General features: G+C 44.8%; 2 protein-coding genes across 6 annotated transcripts in view; one reads left to right on the plus strand and one right to left on the minus strand.

The window, feature by feature from the left end:
* The window catches only part of FAM219A (family with sequence similarity 219 member A), a 61,461-nt gene extending 58,638 nt beyond the window's left edge, over positions 1-2,823 (minus strand). The window contains exon 1 of one of the 4 annotated variants that reach the window (XM_027550046.1): positions 2,452-2,823. In XM_027550046.1, the coding sequence (XP_027405847.1) occupies positions 2,452-2,511 (60 nt within the window). In that variant the 5' untranslated portion in view covers positions 2,512-2,823. The remainder of the gene's footprint in view (positions 1-2,451) is intronic. The other 3 variants (XM_027550048.1, XM_027550045.1, XM_027550047.1) reach the window with 3 other exon arrangements.
* Positions 2,824-2,960: 137 nt separating this feature from the next.
* DNAI1 (dynein axonemal intermediate chain 1) overlaps positions 2,961-17,339 on the plus strand; it is a 68,591-nt gene continuing 54,212 nt past the window's right edge. Inside the window, exon 1 of one of the 2 annotated variants that reach the window (XM_027550040.1) lies at positions 2,961-3,300. In XM_027550040.1, coding sequence (XP_027405841.1) covers positions 3,244-3,300 — 57 coding nt within the window. In that variant the 5' untranslated portion in view covers positions 2,961-3,243. The remainder of the gene's footprint in view (positions 3,301-17,339) is intronic. The other variant, XM_027550039.1, reaches the window with a different exon arrangement.

Here is a 17,339-nt window from a genome sequence, read left to right on the forward strand (position 1 = left end):
TCCACACAAGATTCTATTGGTCTCAATAGCACAAAGAGCACTTAAGGAGTTCTGTGAGTGTGTGCATGCGTACTAAGTCGCTTCAGTTGTGTCTGACTCTTTGCAACCGCATGGACTGTAGCCCATCAGGCTCCTCTGTTCATGGAGGTTCTTCAGGTAAGAACACTGAAGTGGGTTGCCATGCCCTTCTCCAGGGATCAAACCCACGTCTGGATTGGCAGACAGGTTCTATACCACTAGTGCCACCTGGGAAGCTCAAGGAGTTCTAGGAATCCTCAACTTTGACGTGGGAACAGAGATGGGGAGGTAGAGACATGCAGGGCAATGGCTATGACCCCTAAATGGGGGATGACTATATTGCTGTTTCCATAAGATTCAGCCTCAACAAAGTATCCTCTTGCGGAGAAGTGCTCCTTTAGCCTTAAAGAAAAGAGTCTGAAGTCAGTCAGAGCTTTTCTGATAACTGCCTCCTTGCCAGAAGCACTTCTACTCTGGAGCCACAAAGACCAGAAGTAGTTCAGAAGTCTTTTGAGGCCACTACTCACTCAAACAAACCATCGTTGATAAGTTCATTCAATAACAGAGGCATCAGGGACAACTGGGGAGCCTGGGGACCCCTTCCTTCTCCCCGCTTCCTGGATAACAGCTATTGCCTCCCATCTTAGGAACCCCAGATAGGAGGCAAGAACCAATTCATTGCTCTCTTCTGATGCCTTAGATCTCTTCCTCTGCTCCTTCATCTGCCCTCCTTTTGATTTTTGCTTAGATAAGAACTGGAAGGGCAGTCTAGCTTGACAAGCTAGGTTGGCTGGAAGGATAATCCAGAAAGGAACATTCTCTTAGCCCAGCCTGAAGTTCTTCAGGTTTATGGGACAGACTTCTTACCAGGATTTTCTAGCCCTCAAACAATCCAATAATGGCATCAGGCTAGGGAAAAAGTCCATCAGCATCTCTTTCCCCTGTTTAATATTGTACACTTCTGTAGAACTTCTCTGTTTGGGCTCCTAGAACTAAGTCATCAGGAAAGGAGGACAAAACGACACATCTCCTGCCAGGTGGCCTCTAATGATTCTCTCTACCATCTCCAAAAGGTGTGGCTTAGAGTAGGTCATGGGTCCCTGTCAAGGTCTGTCTTGGCTGCTGTAATGGACACATTACTTGCTCAGAATGCCACAAAGCACATCTGTCAGCCAGGGCCGGGGTAGGGGGGTCGGGGTGGGGGGCAAAGGCAGAATCTGTTCCTCGCCTTCACTTAACACAGAGGGGAGAGGGTTAGGAACCCCAGAGCTTCAAGACTTGGAGAGCTCTGTTCAGCTCCAGCTGAGCTCAGAGAATACCGCACCCACACCTTCAGATTATCGGCCTGCCTTGCCTCCTTCCAGCTCCCACCCGGACTCCAAGTGGGAAAGAAGGAAAAGCAAAGCGAACAGAGCCGAGGCACTCCCCTCCTTCTCCCTCTCCCTATACCAGTGGGAGAGACGCCGCCTCTAGGCCTCAGCGTGTCTCCCCGGGCAAATGTACAAGCCAGGCAGGTATACACCGGGAGCCGACGCCAGTGGGAATGGTCTCTCCCAGGCCAGCCTCCGTGCACGGCCCTCCCCCTTCCATCCCCTCCGCGCCGGCAGCGATGACATCATTCTTCCCTGACTCCCGGACCGCGGGCAGGATCGGAGCCCAGCAAGGACTCCCAGCACGTAGGCCTAGGATGCTCCGGGCTCTTCCGAACCGGTGGGCACAGGCGGCTCCTGTGCGGCCCCGCCCCCTCTCCCGCAGGTTCCGAGCTCTCTCATCTGAGCCCCGGATTCTCCATCTCGCCGCCGTGCTCTCTTCTTCCCGGCTCCTGCATCCCCAGCCTAGATTGCGTGCACTGTCGTCCGGAGAAGAACCAAATTCCCGGGGCCTGCATGGACACCGTCCCCCTACCGGTCCTTGGCCCGGGCCCCGCGTTCCCACCCATTGCCAGTGAACTGTCGGGCAGGCCCCTCCTCCTCTACAAACCTATTCGCGTCCCTCAGGCTGACTGCTCCTGGCCCCCTCCCCCGCTCTGAGCATCACAGGCCTCTAGGTCTAAACGCCTCCCTACCTCCCATCGTCGCCCCCTGAGCCTGCCGCCGGCGGTGCCCCGTGACAGTTCCCTTCCTTTCCCCGCTATGGGCCTCCACTAACGTGCACCACTGTGCCCCTGCTCGGTTCCATCCGACGGCGCTCCGCGTAGCTCCCTCGGCCTGCCTCCGCTGACAGTGCTCTCCGCCCTTACAGGCCCCTTTGCTGTCATCCCACATGTTCTCCCACGGTTTTCTCGTCCTACAAGTCCCCCTCCCCCAGCGATGTGTTTTCTTGGCTCTCTACCCCATCCGAGGCGTCCGCACAGTCCCCAAGGCTTGACTCCCTCCCTCCCCCTCCGGCAGCGCCCCCTCCCGGCCCTGGCCAGCCCGCCGCCCGCCCCCTCACCAGCGGCTGCATCTCCGAGTGCGCGGTGGGCACCTGGAACCGGTCGATCTCCTCCATCATGGTGCCGGCGGGCGAGCGGGCCGGGGGCCGGGCGCGGCCGGGGACGCCGACGGGGACCGCGCGGGGCGGCGGCCCCAGGTGCCGGGTGGGTGGTGCAGACTAGGCCTCCCCGGACCAGTCGGGCAGATGGAGGGTTAGGCGCAGGGCAGGAGATCTGCAAGCGGGCTGAGGCCGGCGTGGCTCGGTCGGCTTGCCTAGCGCTACAGCGTCAGTGGCCGGGCAAAGCCGCAGGTCTTGCCTCGCCTCCTCCTCCGCCGCCGCCTCCTGTCAGCAGCTCAGCCACTGCGGTGACTCGGCAACTCCACTTCCGGGTCCGGGACACCGCCTGAATCCTGCATTATTCATGAGGAGGCGGTGTCTGGAGACCGAGCCCCTCCCGCATGCAGGAGTTCTAGTGGCGCGGCCGCTGGTCGTCTTGCCTGAGGGGGCGGGGCCTAATGGAGCCGGTGGTTCCCCGAGCGCCCAGCCCCGCCTTCCCCTCGAGCCGGGAGGGGGCATCAGAGGCGCCTGCGCCTTGGCTGCTGGTTAGTTGCTGGGTAACCGCGTCGAGGGAGGAGACGATTCCCTTCTGCAAGGGCGCGGAGGACCCACAACGTCGGCTGTCCCCAAAGAACCCCTGAGACTGGGAATTGAAGTGAAAGAGAATCTGGATTTTCTGTGCATTATTGAGGGGACGGACAAACTTCTTGTCCTCAGGCAGAGGAGCGTTTTGTAGGTGTTCCAAGTGTTGAGATGCTTCCCGCTTCTTCAAAGATGCCCCACAAACAACCGCCGCCTCCTCGTAAGCAGGTAACACACCTCGACCTGCTCTGTCTTGATGACCTCTGACCTTCGCTGCCAGTGACCACCGATCATACCTCTGCTACTGACGCTTCATCTTCCTTTCCCTGTTGACTTTCTCCCTGACTCCTGGCCTGTGTTCCCAGTGACCTCTGACCCCGTCCTGCTCTCTCCCTCTAATCCTAGCGTCCTCTCCCACACTGCCCCGAACTGCTGTTTCCTACCACTCTTTCACTTGTCCTCCTTTCACCATTCCATTCCCTCACTCCATGACCCATCCTGACCAGCCCATCCTCCTTAAGCCCCCACCCTCTCTCTTACCAATATGTTCATTGTCCTCACAGTCTTGTCCCAAAGAATTTGTTTTTCCCATCCTTTGCTGAGTGCCCAGTGCTGGGCTAGGTGGAGACACGGCCTTTGGGAGCTCACAGAAGTGCAGGAGACCTGTACAGGAGACACAGATTATATGGGGTGGTATGCTTCAGGTCTTCTGTGTTGGGAGACTTGTGAGGAGAGAGCACTCAGACAAAGAGGAAAGAAGCTCTTTTCCTATCTCCTTTCACACACTGCACACTCCAAACTGGCCCATCCAGACTGCCCTTGTTGCCACCTGGACAGATGTCATCTCTTCTCACAGGAAACCTAAGAGTCACCCTTCTTAACTCACCCAGCTCACCCTGGGTGGAGAAGTAAGGCCCAGCTTCTTGAGGAGCTCTCTGTGACAAAGCCACTCAGTTCTTCAAGGATCACTCTTTTCCAAACTCTTTACGAATTATCGGGCTTTCCTGATAGCTCAGTCAGTAAAGAATCCACCTGCAATGCAGGAGACCTGGGTTTGACCCTAGGTTGGGAAGATCCCCTGGAGAAGGGAAAGGCTACTCACTGCAGTATTCTGGCCTGGAGAATTTAATGGACTCTATACATAGTCCATGGAGTTGCAAAGAGTCAGACAGGACTGAGCGACTTTCACTTCACTTTCACTTTACGAATTATCATCTTACAATTAATATGCAGTTTCTTGCTTTGTGAGGCAGGGCTCCTATTTATTTATTCTTAAATAATATCTCAGGCCTAGGTATTTTGAGATTTGGAGACCGTATCTGTGTGCATGCTGTTTATGACTTTACATATTTGGGTCTGGCTTCCTCTATATTGGGTTTCCCAGGTGGCATAGTGGTAAAGAATCTGCCTGCAAATGCAGGAGATGCAGGAAACTCAGGTTTGATTGCTGGGTCGGGAATATCCCCTGGAGTAGGAAATGGCAACCTGTTCCAGTATTCTTGCCCAGATAATTCCATGGATGGAGGAGCCTGGCAGGCTACAGTCCATGGAGCGGCAAAGAGTCAGACATGTCTAAGCGACTGAGCACGCACCCTTCCATATTACTTGCCTGGTCTCCTTTGCTTCTTTCACTTGGACTTCCATAGCAGGTGTGCTCACCATTCTTATATCTCTGCAACCATGGAAAGGCTGCTTTTCCTGTATGGCCTTGCCCTAGTTTTATGTCAGGGTTGAACTGTGTTTTGAAGCTCGTACTGTCCTTGGGGCTACTGACTCTTAATTTACATGCAGTTTATTTTAAATTTGGCATTGCTGAGGACTGGTTCACATACAACAAAATGGACCATTTTAGTTGTATATGTTGACAGATTTTACAAAGCTATACAGTTGTGAACCACTACCACAATAAAGATATAACACACTTCCTCTACTCTCTAAAGTTTCCTTGTACCTCATCCCAGTCCATTCTCCCCAACTTCCTAGCCCCAAGTAATTACTAATCTGCTTCTGTCAACTACAGATTGGATTTTTCTAGGGGTTTGAACAAGCTTGGGAATCAGTTTCTCCAGTCCATTAGGGGAGATATTAGAGGTTTTAGGTAAACTGAGAGTGGAGAGAGGTGACAGCAAACAGGAGACAGAAACGTGGGTCAACCGGCCTTGCACACATCAGTGCTGCTGCTTTGGAAGGAAGGGTTGTTTTAGAACAGGATAAATATACTTGTGTGGGATGTGAGCAGAGCTGGGTTGTGCTAGGTTATATTCATCACTCTTTTGTCCCCATGAGGCTTATAGCCTAGGTCAGTTGTGAATTGGGTGTGGGACAACCTAGAGAAACTTGAGAAGTCCCTGTCCTCTGGAAACTCAGGCCTGTGGGGGAGACAGAACAAAGGCATATAAAGATAAGGGAGGACGCAATCCCTGGGGTTGAAAGGAAGAGAGGTATGCAGGTTGGAGCAGCAGAGATGCTTCAGGAAGGAGGTAGCTATGACTTGGAGGCCTGCAGTGGAGAGGGAAGGTCAGGATTGGATTTGTCAGGGGACGGAGAAGAATTTAAACTCCTTTGTTTGTGTCAGTGATCAAGTCTTCTATTGACTCCCTCTTGCTCTCAGAATAAAGTCCCCAAAGTCCAATGTCTTTGTATGGCCTAGAAGGCCTTGGCAGGTCTAACCTTTGCTACCCACCTGACTTCAGATCTCATCGTTGCTCTGTGAAGATTCCTCAGTTCCACCACACCTGAACTGCCCTTACTTCCTGGAAAATGACATCCACGCTGTTGTTCTCCTCTAAGCCTTTGACACTGCTATTTCCTCTGATTGCTTGGTACAGTCTTTTCTGTCTTCTGCCACCTGCCCCAAGCCAACCTGCCCCAAATCTCTCCTTAATCTCCTGTTCATACATCACATCTCAGTTTGCCCAGCATATTCTCCTATCAAGGGTTAAGGTCCCTTTCTGGAGGCAGGATGTAGTGATATCCCCACTATACTGTAAACTCTGATGTCAAGGATCATGTCTGTCTCATTCATTGTTGATTCCCCTGAACCTAGCACAATCCCTGGCATATATTAAATCCTGAAAATGGGTGGAATATGAATTCTGAATGCTTCCAATTGTTGTTTGGAAATTTTGATCTGGGTGAGTTTGAAGGATAGAAAAGGGTGAGCCTTGGATGAGGAGACTGGTGGGGAGTGATAACAAGGAACTGTGACTGTAGAAGCACAATTTTCTGGGTTTATATTTATATCTGCTTTGGTAGTAAGGCTGTGAATGGTTCAGATTTGAAATATATATACCCATTCTTTAAGAGCTGGGTGTTGGAAATTGAGGACAAAAATGCTGATGATATAAATATTCTCATTCAACAATTATTTATTGAGCACCCACTCTATGCCAGGTAATGTTCTAGGTATTGATGATATTTGTTGTTGTTTAGTCACTAAATTGTGTCGGGTTCTTTTGGAACCCCATGGACTATAGTCTATCAGGCTTCTCTGTGCATGGATTTCCCAGGCAAGAATACTGGAATGGGTTGCCATTTCAGGGGGTTCCTTTTTCAGGGGATCTTCCCGACCCAGGGATTGAACCTGTGTCTCCTGCATTGGCAGGCGGGTTCTTTACCACTGAGCCACCAGGGAAGCCCATTGGTGATATAGCAACAAACAAAACAAACACAAATCCCTGCTCTCAGGGAGCTTATCTTTTAGTTGGAGATAAATTGTCTATAAACAAATAAGTAAAGTATATTGTTTGTCAGATGATGATGGGTGTCCTAAAGAAAAATAAGGCAGGGAAAGGAATAGGAAGTTCAGGGAACCAGGATATTATGGTTTCAACATAGTGGTTTGGCGAGGGAGACAGGGGGAAGCAGTGGCTTATAGAGGTGACATTTGAGAAAGACCTGAAGGCAGTGAAGGAATTAACTGTGTGATATTCTGGGGGGAAGGCATTCCTGACAGAGGGCATAGTAAGTGTAAAGTTCCTGAGATGGGAGCTTGCTCACACATGTTCTGGATCAGCAAGGAAGGGAGGAGGAAAGTGGCAGGAAATACGGTCAGAGACATGTTCCCCTCTATTCCAGAGGGTTAATCAAATAACCATGGCATATTAAATTGATCATGATGAAGCTCCATGAATCATAATTTGTAATTAAAATTCATGAACGTCAGGCACCATAAACCAGGACCAGCTCAAAACATCACTGGTAATACCCCAATAACAGAGTGTCCTTCCTGAAAATTTCGAGAATTCCAACTGGCTGCATGTGTATATGCAAGAGGAATTTTGCATCGTTGCCAAACATTGCCTGGCAGCCAGACTCCTCAGCAGAGAACTGAATTAGAGTCTTCTGTGAACTCCAGTTAAAGGCTAATTTTAGTTTATGACTAACAAGTTTTAGTACTCTTTTATAACTCAGTTACCATAAAAAAAAAAAAATCAAAAGTCTGGAATTTTGCATCATTTCCCTGTAGCAACCAAAGAAAAGTCTTGCCGTTTTGGATCACTTCGTGTGATCTCTTCAAAAGCCCCTCTGGGACAATACTTTTAGAAATACTGATCTTGATGAGGTGTAATGAGGGTAGGGGTAAGTGGGCAAGAGTTGCAAGGCCAGAAGACAGTCTTAGATGATTCAGAGATTTTGAGTCTGATGACTAGGCCTGGGATCCACAGAAGAAAGGACAGGAGGAGGTGAGCAGAATCGAAGGCAAGTTGATACACTTCTCTTTGTCCTAAGTAAGCTCCTCCCTCTTGTGACCCTTCTCAGTGTCATCCTTGCTTCCTCACATCCTTACACTCTCATCCTCATCTCTTCTTCAAGCTCTCGATCTGAGATTTTGCCCCTTTACTTCCTAAATCTCTTGAATCAGATCACTTTGTTCCTCTTCACAGCCACCCCGTTAGCCCTGTCTACCGTCATCTCTCACCTCGACAGCTGTAAAAGCTTTGTCAGGCTTTGTCACGGGTACTCCCCTCATCCACCCAGGTCCCTTCCAATCCATTCTCTGTGCCATACCAAGGGATCTTTTTGAACTGTCAACCTGATTTTGTCATCCCACACTCAAAACCCTTCAGTGACTTCCTACTTCTTTTAGGAGAGGAACCAATTGTTTATCTTATTTATTATTATTATTATTTATTTTGCTGCTCTGGGTCTTAGTTGCAGCATGTGGGATCTAGTTCCTTGACCAGGGATTGAACCCTGGCCCCCTGCATTGGGAGCTTGGAGTCTTAGCCACTGGACCATGAGGGAAGTCCCAAAGAGGGACCAATTTTTTAAAAACCCGTCAGGTAAAACAAACAAACAAACAAAAACCCTCAGGTGCCTATATGGGCTGAGGCCTGCTTGGGTGTCTAAGCCTTCACTTGTACCACTGTGTCCCAGTCATTGCTGTATTTCGGTTCTTTGTTGTCCCTTCTCTGTGGAACATTCTCCGTGCCCTCTCTCCCTCACCGCTGCACTCACTCACAAGACTCCGGTCCAAACAGCAGCCCCCACAACCACTTTAACGGCCTGTACCTTGTTAATGAAGAGAATGAAGTTTTCTCTATGTTTATAGTTTCATTGTCCGTGATCTTCTGTTCTAAAGCATGCATCCCAGGGTGTAATTATTCACTTGTTTGTGTAATTATTTTATTAGTGTATGTCTCTCCCATTAGACTGTGAGGCCTTGAGAGCAAGGCCTGTGGATGTTTTTCCTCACAGATGTATTCTCAGCTCCTAACACAGTGGCCATTGCATTAGAAGCTCTTGACGAATGATTGTTAAATGAACTATGGGGTACAGTTGAGGAAGTAGCGTTGGGTACAGTGGAAGCCTGTGGTTGGCGATCCTAACACTGATTCTGGGAGAATCAGGGAAGATTTCTAGAAGGAACACCATGATTCAAGGTTTGGACAAAGGTCCAACATGTAGGATAAGAACTGACCAGAGAATAAGGAAGAATAATGTTCTTCTGGGGAGGAGAGTGTTTATTGGTTATGTGGTCAGTCATGATGCATCTGCTAATGAAGAGAAGAACTAGACACAGCATTGGATTTGATAATTAGGAAGTCAGTGAAGATCTTGGAAACAATTTTAGAGATAAAAAGCAGACTGAATTGAGCGAAGAAGGCATAAAGACCATGTAGACAGGATTTTTTTTTTTCAGATGAAGTTAAGGCTTGAATATGTTAAATGCTAAGGTAAGGCATTTGCCTGGCAGAAACAGAGAGAAGTTGAAGATGAAAGAGATAAAATGAAGACTAGAACCAAGTGTCTGAGGAGATGGAAGTGGGTCAGTTGTGGCCAAGAGGTGGACCACTTTGTAACAGAAAAGGAGAAAGGAGGAAGGGATGGATGTAGATGAGGATAATTCAGAGGCTTAGTGACAGGAAGTTGAAAGAATTTTCTCTTCGCTTTCCCTAGTAGTGTTACAGAATTCCTTCTGGAAGTGATAACTAGAAAATAAATTTTGCCAGTGGTTATTCCATTTTGTTATGATTATAGTCATGCCATTTTCGGAGTTATGGTCTGAGGTTTTTCATGCACAATTATCAGATTACAGAACAGCTGGGAGCATTTGAGGCCAGAGCTTGGTCTCCACCCCCATCCCCCACCCCTCACCTCATTTACCGAACTCAGTACTTGCCAGGTAGTCGAATAATAATAGCAGAGGTGTCTTGTGCTTATCCCTAGGCTTTGCAGCCAGCAAGCAGATGCTGAAGAATAATTTTGGTTCTCTGGCTCCAGCTGTGAACAAGCCATATGAAATTGTTTTCTGCCAGCTAGAAATCGGTGTGGAGTATTCAATTTTCCCAATTGCTGAGACTGAGTGGTATGGAAGAAGTGAGCAAAGAACACGGCTGTTGATCAAACTGGTTTCACTGCTTTGTGTCTCACAATACTTTGTCCTGTTTAAAGCGTCTCTGGATTCTGGTTTATGTAGTGTGTTTATGTCTTCCATTTAGCTCAGTTCCTAGATTTGAGAACCCCTGGAGTGGGACCAACTCAACTTTCATTCTTCTTTAGCTGCCATCCTAGCATCTGGTACATAGTAGATGCTTAATAAATACTGGATGAATAAATAATGACTGAATGAATTAGTGGGTGAGTAAATAATGACTGATGGAAAGGTATGTGCATACATGCTAAGTCGCTTCAGTTATGTCCAACTCTTTGTGACCCTATGGACTGTAGCCTGCCAGGTTTCTTGTGGGATTCTCCAGGCAAGAATACTGGAGTGAGTTGCCAAGCCCTCTTCCAGGGGATCTTCGTAACCCAGGGATTGAACCCACATCTCTTACCTCTCCTGCATTGGCAGGGAGGTTCTTTATCACTAGCGCCACCCTGGAAGTCTGATGGAAAGGTGTGTACTGCAATACTCTGAACGCTAACTTTTCCTTGTAGGCCTGCAGAAGAAGCAACTCATGACTCCTTTGTTTTAGTCAAAGCACCCAATTCTGTTAATTTTTTTAGGGACCCTACTCCTGATATTAACCTTCTTTTCCTATTCCAATTCCTATCAGACATCCATTTTCTCAGTTACTTATTTTTTCCTTGTGTCATACATTCAGCCTCAAATATTGCTTTGGAACAAATTGGAATACAAATGGATAAGACAAATCTGCTAACCCCTGGACAGACACTTGGATCCAGGTCCCTGCATCTTTGTTAACGATTCTGTTCCCTCTGCCTGGAAAGCCTGAGCCTATCCAACTTCTGCCCTTTATGAGCCTGGAAAACTGTAAGGCACAATACATGTGCCTTTAGCTAAGCTCTGTAAGTGGCGAAGAATAGAGGCTCACTTATGTTACCTCAAATACAAGGTGGGATGGGTGAAGAGGAAGGTGTATATTTAGGGGTTTGTGGGTAGATATTATAAATACATAGATAGCCTAGAATTAGACTCAGAAACCTCTTTGTTCTGAAACAGATATTGGTACTAATTTCTTTCTCCACGTCTCTCATAGCTTCTCTACTTTTCTTCTTCTTTTTAATATTTATTTATTTGCCTGCACTGGGTCTTAGTTGAGGCATGTGGAATCCTCGTTGTATCACACAGAAGCTTTCGTTGTCACTCAAGGTCTCCGTAGTTGGGGCACATGGGCTTTAGTTGCTGTGAAACATGTGGGATCTTAGTTCCCTGCCCAGGGATTGAACCCGCATCCCCTGCATTGCAAAGCAGGTTCTTAACCACTGGACCACCAGGGAAGTCCCCTCTCTACTTTTCTTAGCAACTATATTTCATTCCCTATTTTCATTTCCCAAGCAGTCAACTTTTCTACGGTTTCAGCTCCCTCATTACTTACTGTATTTTCAGCTCATCATGACTACTCTGGCCTCTTCTGTCTCATAAAATGTCTCCATCAGTATCTACATCCCTCCACCAGTTCTCTCTGTGGTCCCAATTCAAACCCTTGGAGAAGAAACCTGATTGTCTCCAGCTTACCTGTTCATGCTAGGCTATATCAAGGAGGATAAGGTCCTATGGCTTTCTAAGGAGCCAAAGCTGTGAAGCAGGGCAATTTCCCTTAGAAGGTGGTATGGTCTTTCCTTAGCTCCTCCTGTGCAGGATATAATCTGCTTTATTGAAAGTAACTTCTACATTGCTCTGGTAAGTCTTTCTCAAACGTTGATCGGAGAGGGCCTCAGATATTTTCCAACTGGTTGCTTCCATTCAGGGCCGATATTTACATTACAAAAGGTTCTGTCCTTTACAAAAGCCTTTTACTTTAAGAGGTTTTTTTTTTTTTAATAGCACATTTCTACAATGAATTTTTAAATGCATCACACTCTATGCATAACTTTTAAAGACCTTGACATAGGAAATAAATTGTGGCCATGATGGAGCATTTCATACTGGACTCACCATCCCACTATGAACAGCCCGTAATCCTGGACACAATATGTGAAGCAGCTGGTTTCGGTACTCGCCCAATCCTAAGGGAAGGAGAACACCAAAACATGAGTTACATGTTTATCTTTGCTTTCTGCCTTGGGTCAGTTTCTTCTCTTTTTAAACTCTTTTTTCACATGTATAATTAATTAAGTAATACTTATTCAGTTTTTTGGCTGAACTCGGCCTTAGTTGCAGCATATGCCCTCTTTTGGTTGTGGCATGCAGGATCTTTAGTTGTGGCACATGAACTCTTAGTTGCCTTGTGCCTGACCAGGGATGGAACCTGGGCCTCCTGCACTGGGAGCATGGAGTCTTAGCCACTGAACTACCAGGGAAGTTCTTGGGTCAATTTCTTGATCATGGCTCAGGGAGAGAGATCCAAAGGAGAGTACCGTGATACCAGTGATATCCAATGTTGGAATTAGTAGGCAATGGCTTGAAAGCAGTTGCTAAAATACATTTATGAACTAAAAAAAGTATTGACTTAAAGGATGGGGAATCTAAGCCTCCAAAATGGAAACAATAGAAAAATAAATATCAGAAATGAAAAATTTATTGGCTAGTCCTAACAGTAAATGTGAAGATGGAAAATTGAAATTATCCAATCCAAAACACAGAGAAAAACAAGATTAGAAACTATAAAGAGCCTTAGTGACCTGTGGGAATATGTCATATTTGTATCTGTAACTTGCAAGTAGCTGGAATCCCAGAAGGAAGACAAGGAGAAGGAAAGTAGTTAAAAAAAAATAATTGTCAAAAATCTCTTAAATTTGGTGGAAAACATATTATTAGCAGAGGTTCAATGAGCCCAAAGCAGGATAAATCAAGGAAAACCAAAGGTAGGTCGCTCACAATCAAAAAACTGAATGCCAAGGATAAAAATAAAATCTTGAAAGCAACCAGAGACAAATGACACAATGCACAGAATGGAATAGTAGGATCATGACTGACTTCCCACTGTAAACAAAAGCAATCAGAAGACAATGGAATATCATAGCTAATGCACTGAAAGAAAATTACCATCAAGCCAGAATTCTATGTCCAACAGAAATATCCCTCAAAAGGAAGAGTTTTCTATAAATACATTTTCAGATAAACTAAAACTGACAAAATTTGTCTTCAGCAGACCTTCACTACAAGAAGTGCAGAAAGCAGGACTTCCCTGGTGGTCCAGAGGTTAAGACTTTGCCTTGCAGTGGAAGGGACATGGGTCTGATCTCTGGTTGGGGAAGAATCCCCTCTTCTCCGACCTCTGCATGGAAACTACTAAGACCTGACACAACCAAATAAATCTTCAAGAAAAAAAAAAGAAGCTCTTTCAGCATAGGGAAAATGACTCCTGATGGAAGCTCTGCCTGTGGGAAGGCCCCAAAGTACTAGTAATAGTAAATACGGGCCTAAAGATAAAATACTAGATATTTTTGGCTTCTATTAATTTTCTTAAGAGGCATATGACTGTTTAAAACAAAAATAACACCGCTGTAAGCTAAAGCTTATAATGTATATAGAAATAAAATACGTGGCAACAACCTCAAAGATGAGGTTGTGGTGGTAAATGGAATTAAGGTGTGATAATATCAATAACCTCAGATATGCAGATGACACCACCCTTATGGCAGAAAGTGAAGAGGAACTAAAAAGCCTCTTGATGAGAGTGAAAGTGGAGAGTGAAAAAGTTGGCTTAAAGCTCAACATTCAGAAAACGAAGATCATGGCATCCGGTCCCATCACTTCATGGGAAATAGATGGGGAAACAGTGGAAACGGTGTCCGACTTTATTTTTTTGGGCTCCAAAATCACTGCAGGTGGTGACTGCAGCCATGAAATTAAAAGATGCTTACTCCTTGGAAGGAAAGTTATGTCCAACCTAGATAGCATATTCAAAAGCAGAGATGTTAGTTTGCCAAAAAAGGTCCATCTAGTCAAGGCTATGATTTTTACTGTGGTCACGTATGGATGTGAGAGTTGGACTGTGAAGAAGGCTGAGCGCCGAAGAATTGATGCTTTTGAACTGTGGTGTTGGAGAAGACTCTTGAGAGTCCCTTGGACTGCCAGGAGATCCAACCAGTCCATTCTGAAGGAGATCAGCCCTGGGATTTCTTTGGAAGGAATGATGCTAAAGCTGAAACTCCAGTACTTTGGCCACCTCATGTGAAGAGTTGACTCATTGGAAAAGACTCTGATGCTGGGAGGGATTGGGGGCAGGAGGAGAAGGGGACGATAGAGGATGAGATGGCTGGATGGCATCACTGACTCGATGGACGTGAGTCTGAGTGAACTCCGGGAGTTGGTGATAGACAGGGAGGCCTGGCGTGCTGCGATTCATGGGGTCGCAAAGAGTCGGACACGACTGAGCGACTGAACTGAACTAACTGAAGGTTATTACTTTGTTAAATATGAAGTGGTGTGTTATTTATTCTTAATAGACTATGATCGATTTGAGGTATATACTATAAACGTTAGATCAACCACTAGAAAGTAATACAAAAAGGCACAGCCAAAAATCCAACAGAGAAAATAAAATGAAATACTAAAAACCTCAACTAACATAAAAGACGGGAGAAGATGAACAGAGGAAAAAGTAGATGAAAAATAGAAAACAAAGCAGAGTATGGTAAAGACAACCGCACCAATACTTTCAATTAAAAGGCAGAGATTATCAAGCTGGGGGGGGCAGGGGGGGAGGAATAAGCAAGACCCAACTTTATGCTCCTTGTAAGAAGTATAGTTTAAGTGTAAAGACATAGAAAGTTTGAAAAATAAAAGTGTGGTGAAACATACCATGCAAGTAGCAAGCATAAAAAAGCTGCATAACTATAGTATTATCAGAGCTAAGTAGGCTCCAAGACAAAGAGTATTCCCAAAGAAAAATATGGACATTTCATAATGATAAAAGATCAATTCAAGAAGTGAAATGAAATCTCAAATGTGTATGTACCTACTAATAGCACTTCAAAATACATCAACCAAAAACTGATCAGAGTTAAACGGAGAAATATAAAAGGATACAATGATAGCTGGAGATTTTAACACTTTTCGCTCAGCTGAAATATGTAGATCTGTTAACCAACTTGACTTAATTAACATTTATAGAACCTAAGAATGGCAGAATGTTAAAAAAAAAAAAATAGACCATACACTGGGACGTGCAGTGAGTCTCAATACATTTCAAAATATTAATACCTTACAGGTTTTCATTCAATTCAAACTCAACATCAATCCATGACAGAAAAAAATCTCAGGATACTAGGAATAGTTTGACCAAAATGAAATTAAATTAATCATAAATAGCAAATCCCCAAATATTTAGGTATTGACGAATGCACTTCTAAATTAAAAAAAATATACAAAGGAAATTTAAAAAACCTTTTAATTGGATGGGCTTCCCAGATGGCTCATTGGTAAAGAATCCTCCTGCCAATGCAGTAGACGTGGGTTTGATCCCTGGGTTGGGAAGATCCCCTGGAGAAGGAAATGGCACCCCACTCCAGTATTCTTGCCTGGGAAATCCCATGGACAGAGGAGCCTGGCAGGCTGCAACCATGGGGTTGCAAAAGCGTTGCGCATGACATAGCGACTAAACAACAACACTGAAAATAAAACATCACAAATTGTGGGGTCATGCTGAAGTTGGACTTACTAAAAACGTGTAGTTTTAAATGCCTATTTCAGAAAAGAAAAAAGATTTAAAATCAATGTTCTAAGTTTCTACCTTAAGAAAATAGAAAAAGATGAGGAAATTAAATCCAGAATAACAGAAGCAAAATCTATTTCATCAATTCCCTTTCTTTTATTAATTTATTCATTTATCTTATTGTTTCATAGAAATAATGAGAAAAACGATAGAGAAAATTAACGAAGTCAGAAGTTGGTTCATTGAAAAGATTGATAAAATTGATAAAACTTAGCAAGCTTGGCTCATCAAGAAAAAAAGAAAACACAATAGCCAATAACAGAAATGAAAAATGTGATATCACTACAGATTGTACAGACATTAAAAAGGGTAATAAATGGATATTATCAACAACTTTATGGCAATAAATTCAACAATGTAAAGGGAATGGACAAATTTATTGAAGAAAACAGTTTGCCTTAACACAAAAAGAAATGGAAAATATGAAGACCACATCTACTTAAAGAAATTGAATTCATAATTTAAAACCTTCCCACAAAGAACCTCTAGGCCAAATGGGTTCACTGATGAATAGATATGTCAGGAATAAATATAACACCAATCTTATACAAAGTCTTAGAGCAAACAGGAGGGTACAAGTTCCAATTTACTTGATATCAGTATAATTCTGATATTAAAATCAAAACTATTATAAGAAAAGAGGATAGGCCAACATCCTTCATGAATATAAATGCAAAAAAAAAATCTGACAAAATATTAGCAAATCTGTTCCAGCAATATATTAAAAAAATAATATATCAGACCAAGTGAGGTTTATTTCAATAAGACAAAGTTAGCTCAACATTAAAAACCCAATCAATATATTTTTTCACATTAACAGAAAAAAGGGGGAAAACCATATGACAACATCATAATAGATTCAGAAAAGAAGTTGACAAGATTCAACTCTTCTCTTTGTCGCTCAGTCATGTCCAGCTCTTTGCGACCCCATGGACTGCAGCGCACGAGGCCTCCCTGTCCATTACCAAGCCCCAGAGTTTACTCAAACTCATGTCCATTGAGTCGGTGATGCCATCCAACCATCTCATCCTCTGCTGTCCCCTTCTCCTCCTGCCCTCAATCTTTCCCAGCATCAGGGTCTTTTCAAATGAGTCCATATTTTTCTTTGGGTCTTCTCTTCGCATCAGGTGGCCAAAGTATTAGAGTTTCAGCTTCAACATCAGTCCTTCCAATGAACACCCAGGACTGATTTCCTTTAGGATGGACTGGTTAGATCTCCTTGCAGTCCAAGGGACTCTCAAGAGTCTTCTCCAGCACCACAGTTCAAAAGCATCAATTACTCGGTGTTCAGCTTTCTTTATAGTCTAACTCTCACGTCCATACCTGACTACTGGAAAAAACATAGCCTTGACTAGATGGACCTTTGTTGGCAAAGTAATGTCTCTGCTTTTTAAAATGCTGTCTAGGTTGGTCATAACTTTCCTTCTAAGGAGTAAGTGTCTTTTAATTTCATGGCTGCAGTCACCATCTACAGTGATTTCGGAGCCCCCAAAATAAAGTCTGTCACTGTTACCACTGTTTCTCCATCTATATGCCATGAAGTGATGGGACCAGATGCCATGATCTTCGTTTTCTGAATGTTGAGCTTTAAGCCAACTTTTTCACTCTCCACTTTAACTTTCATCAAGAGGCTCTTTAGTTCTTATTCACTTTCTGCCATAAGGGTGGTGTCATCTGCATATCTGAGGTTATTGATAT

Source organism: Bos indicus x Bos taurus, chromosome 8 (assembly GCF_003369695.1).
Source record: "Bos indicus x Bos taurus breed Angus x Brahman F1 hybrid chromosome 8, Bos_hybrid_MaternalHap_v2.0, whole genome shotgun sequence".
NCBI lineage: Eukaryota > Metazoa > Chordata > Mammalia > Artiodactyla > Bovidae > Bos > Bos indicus x Bos taurus.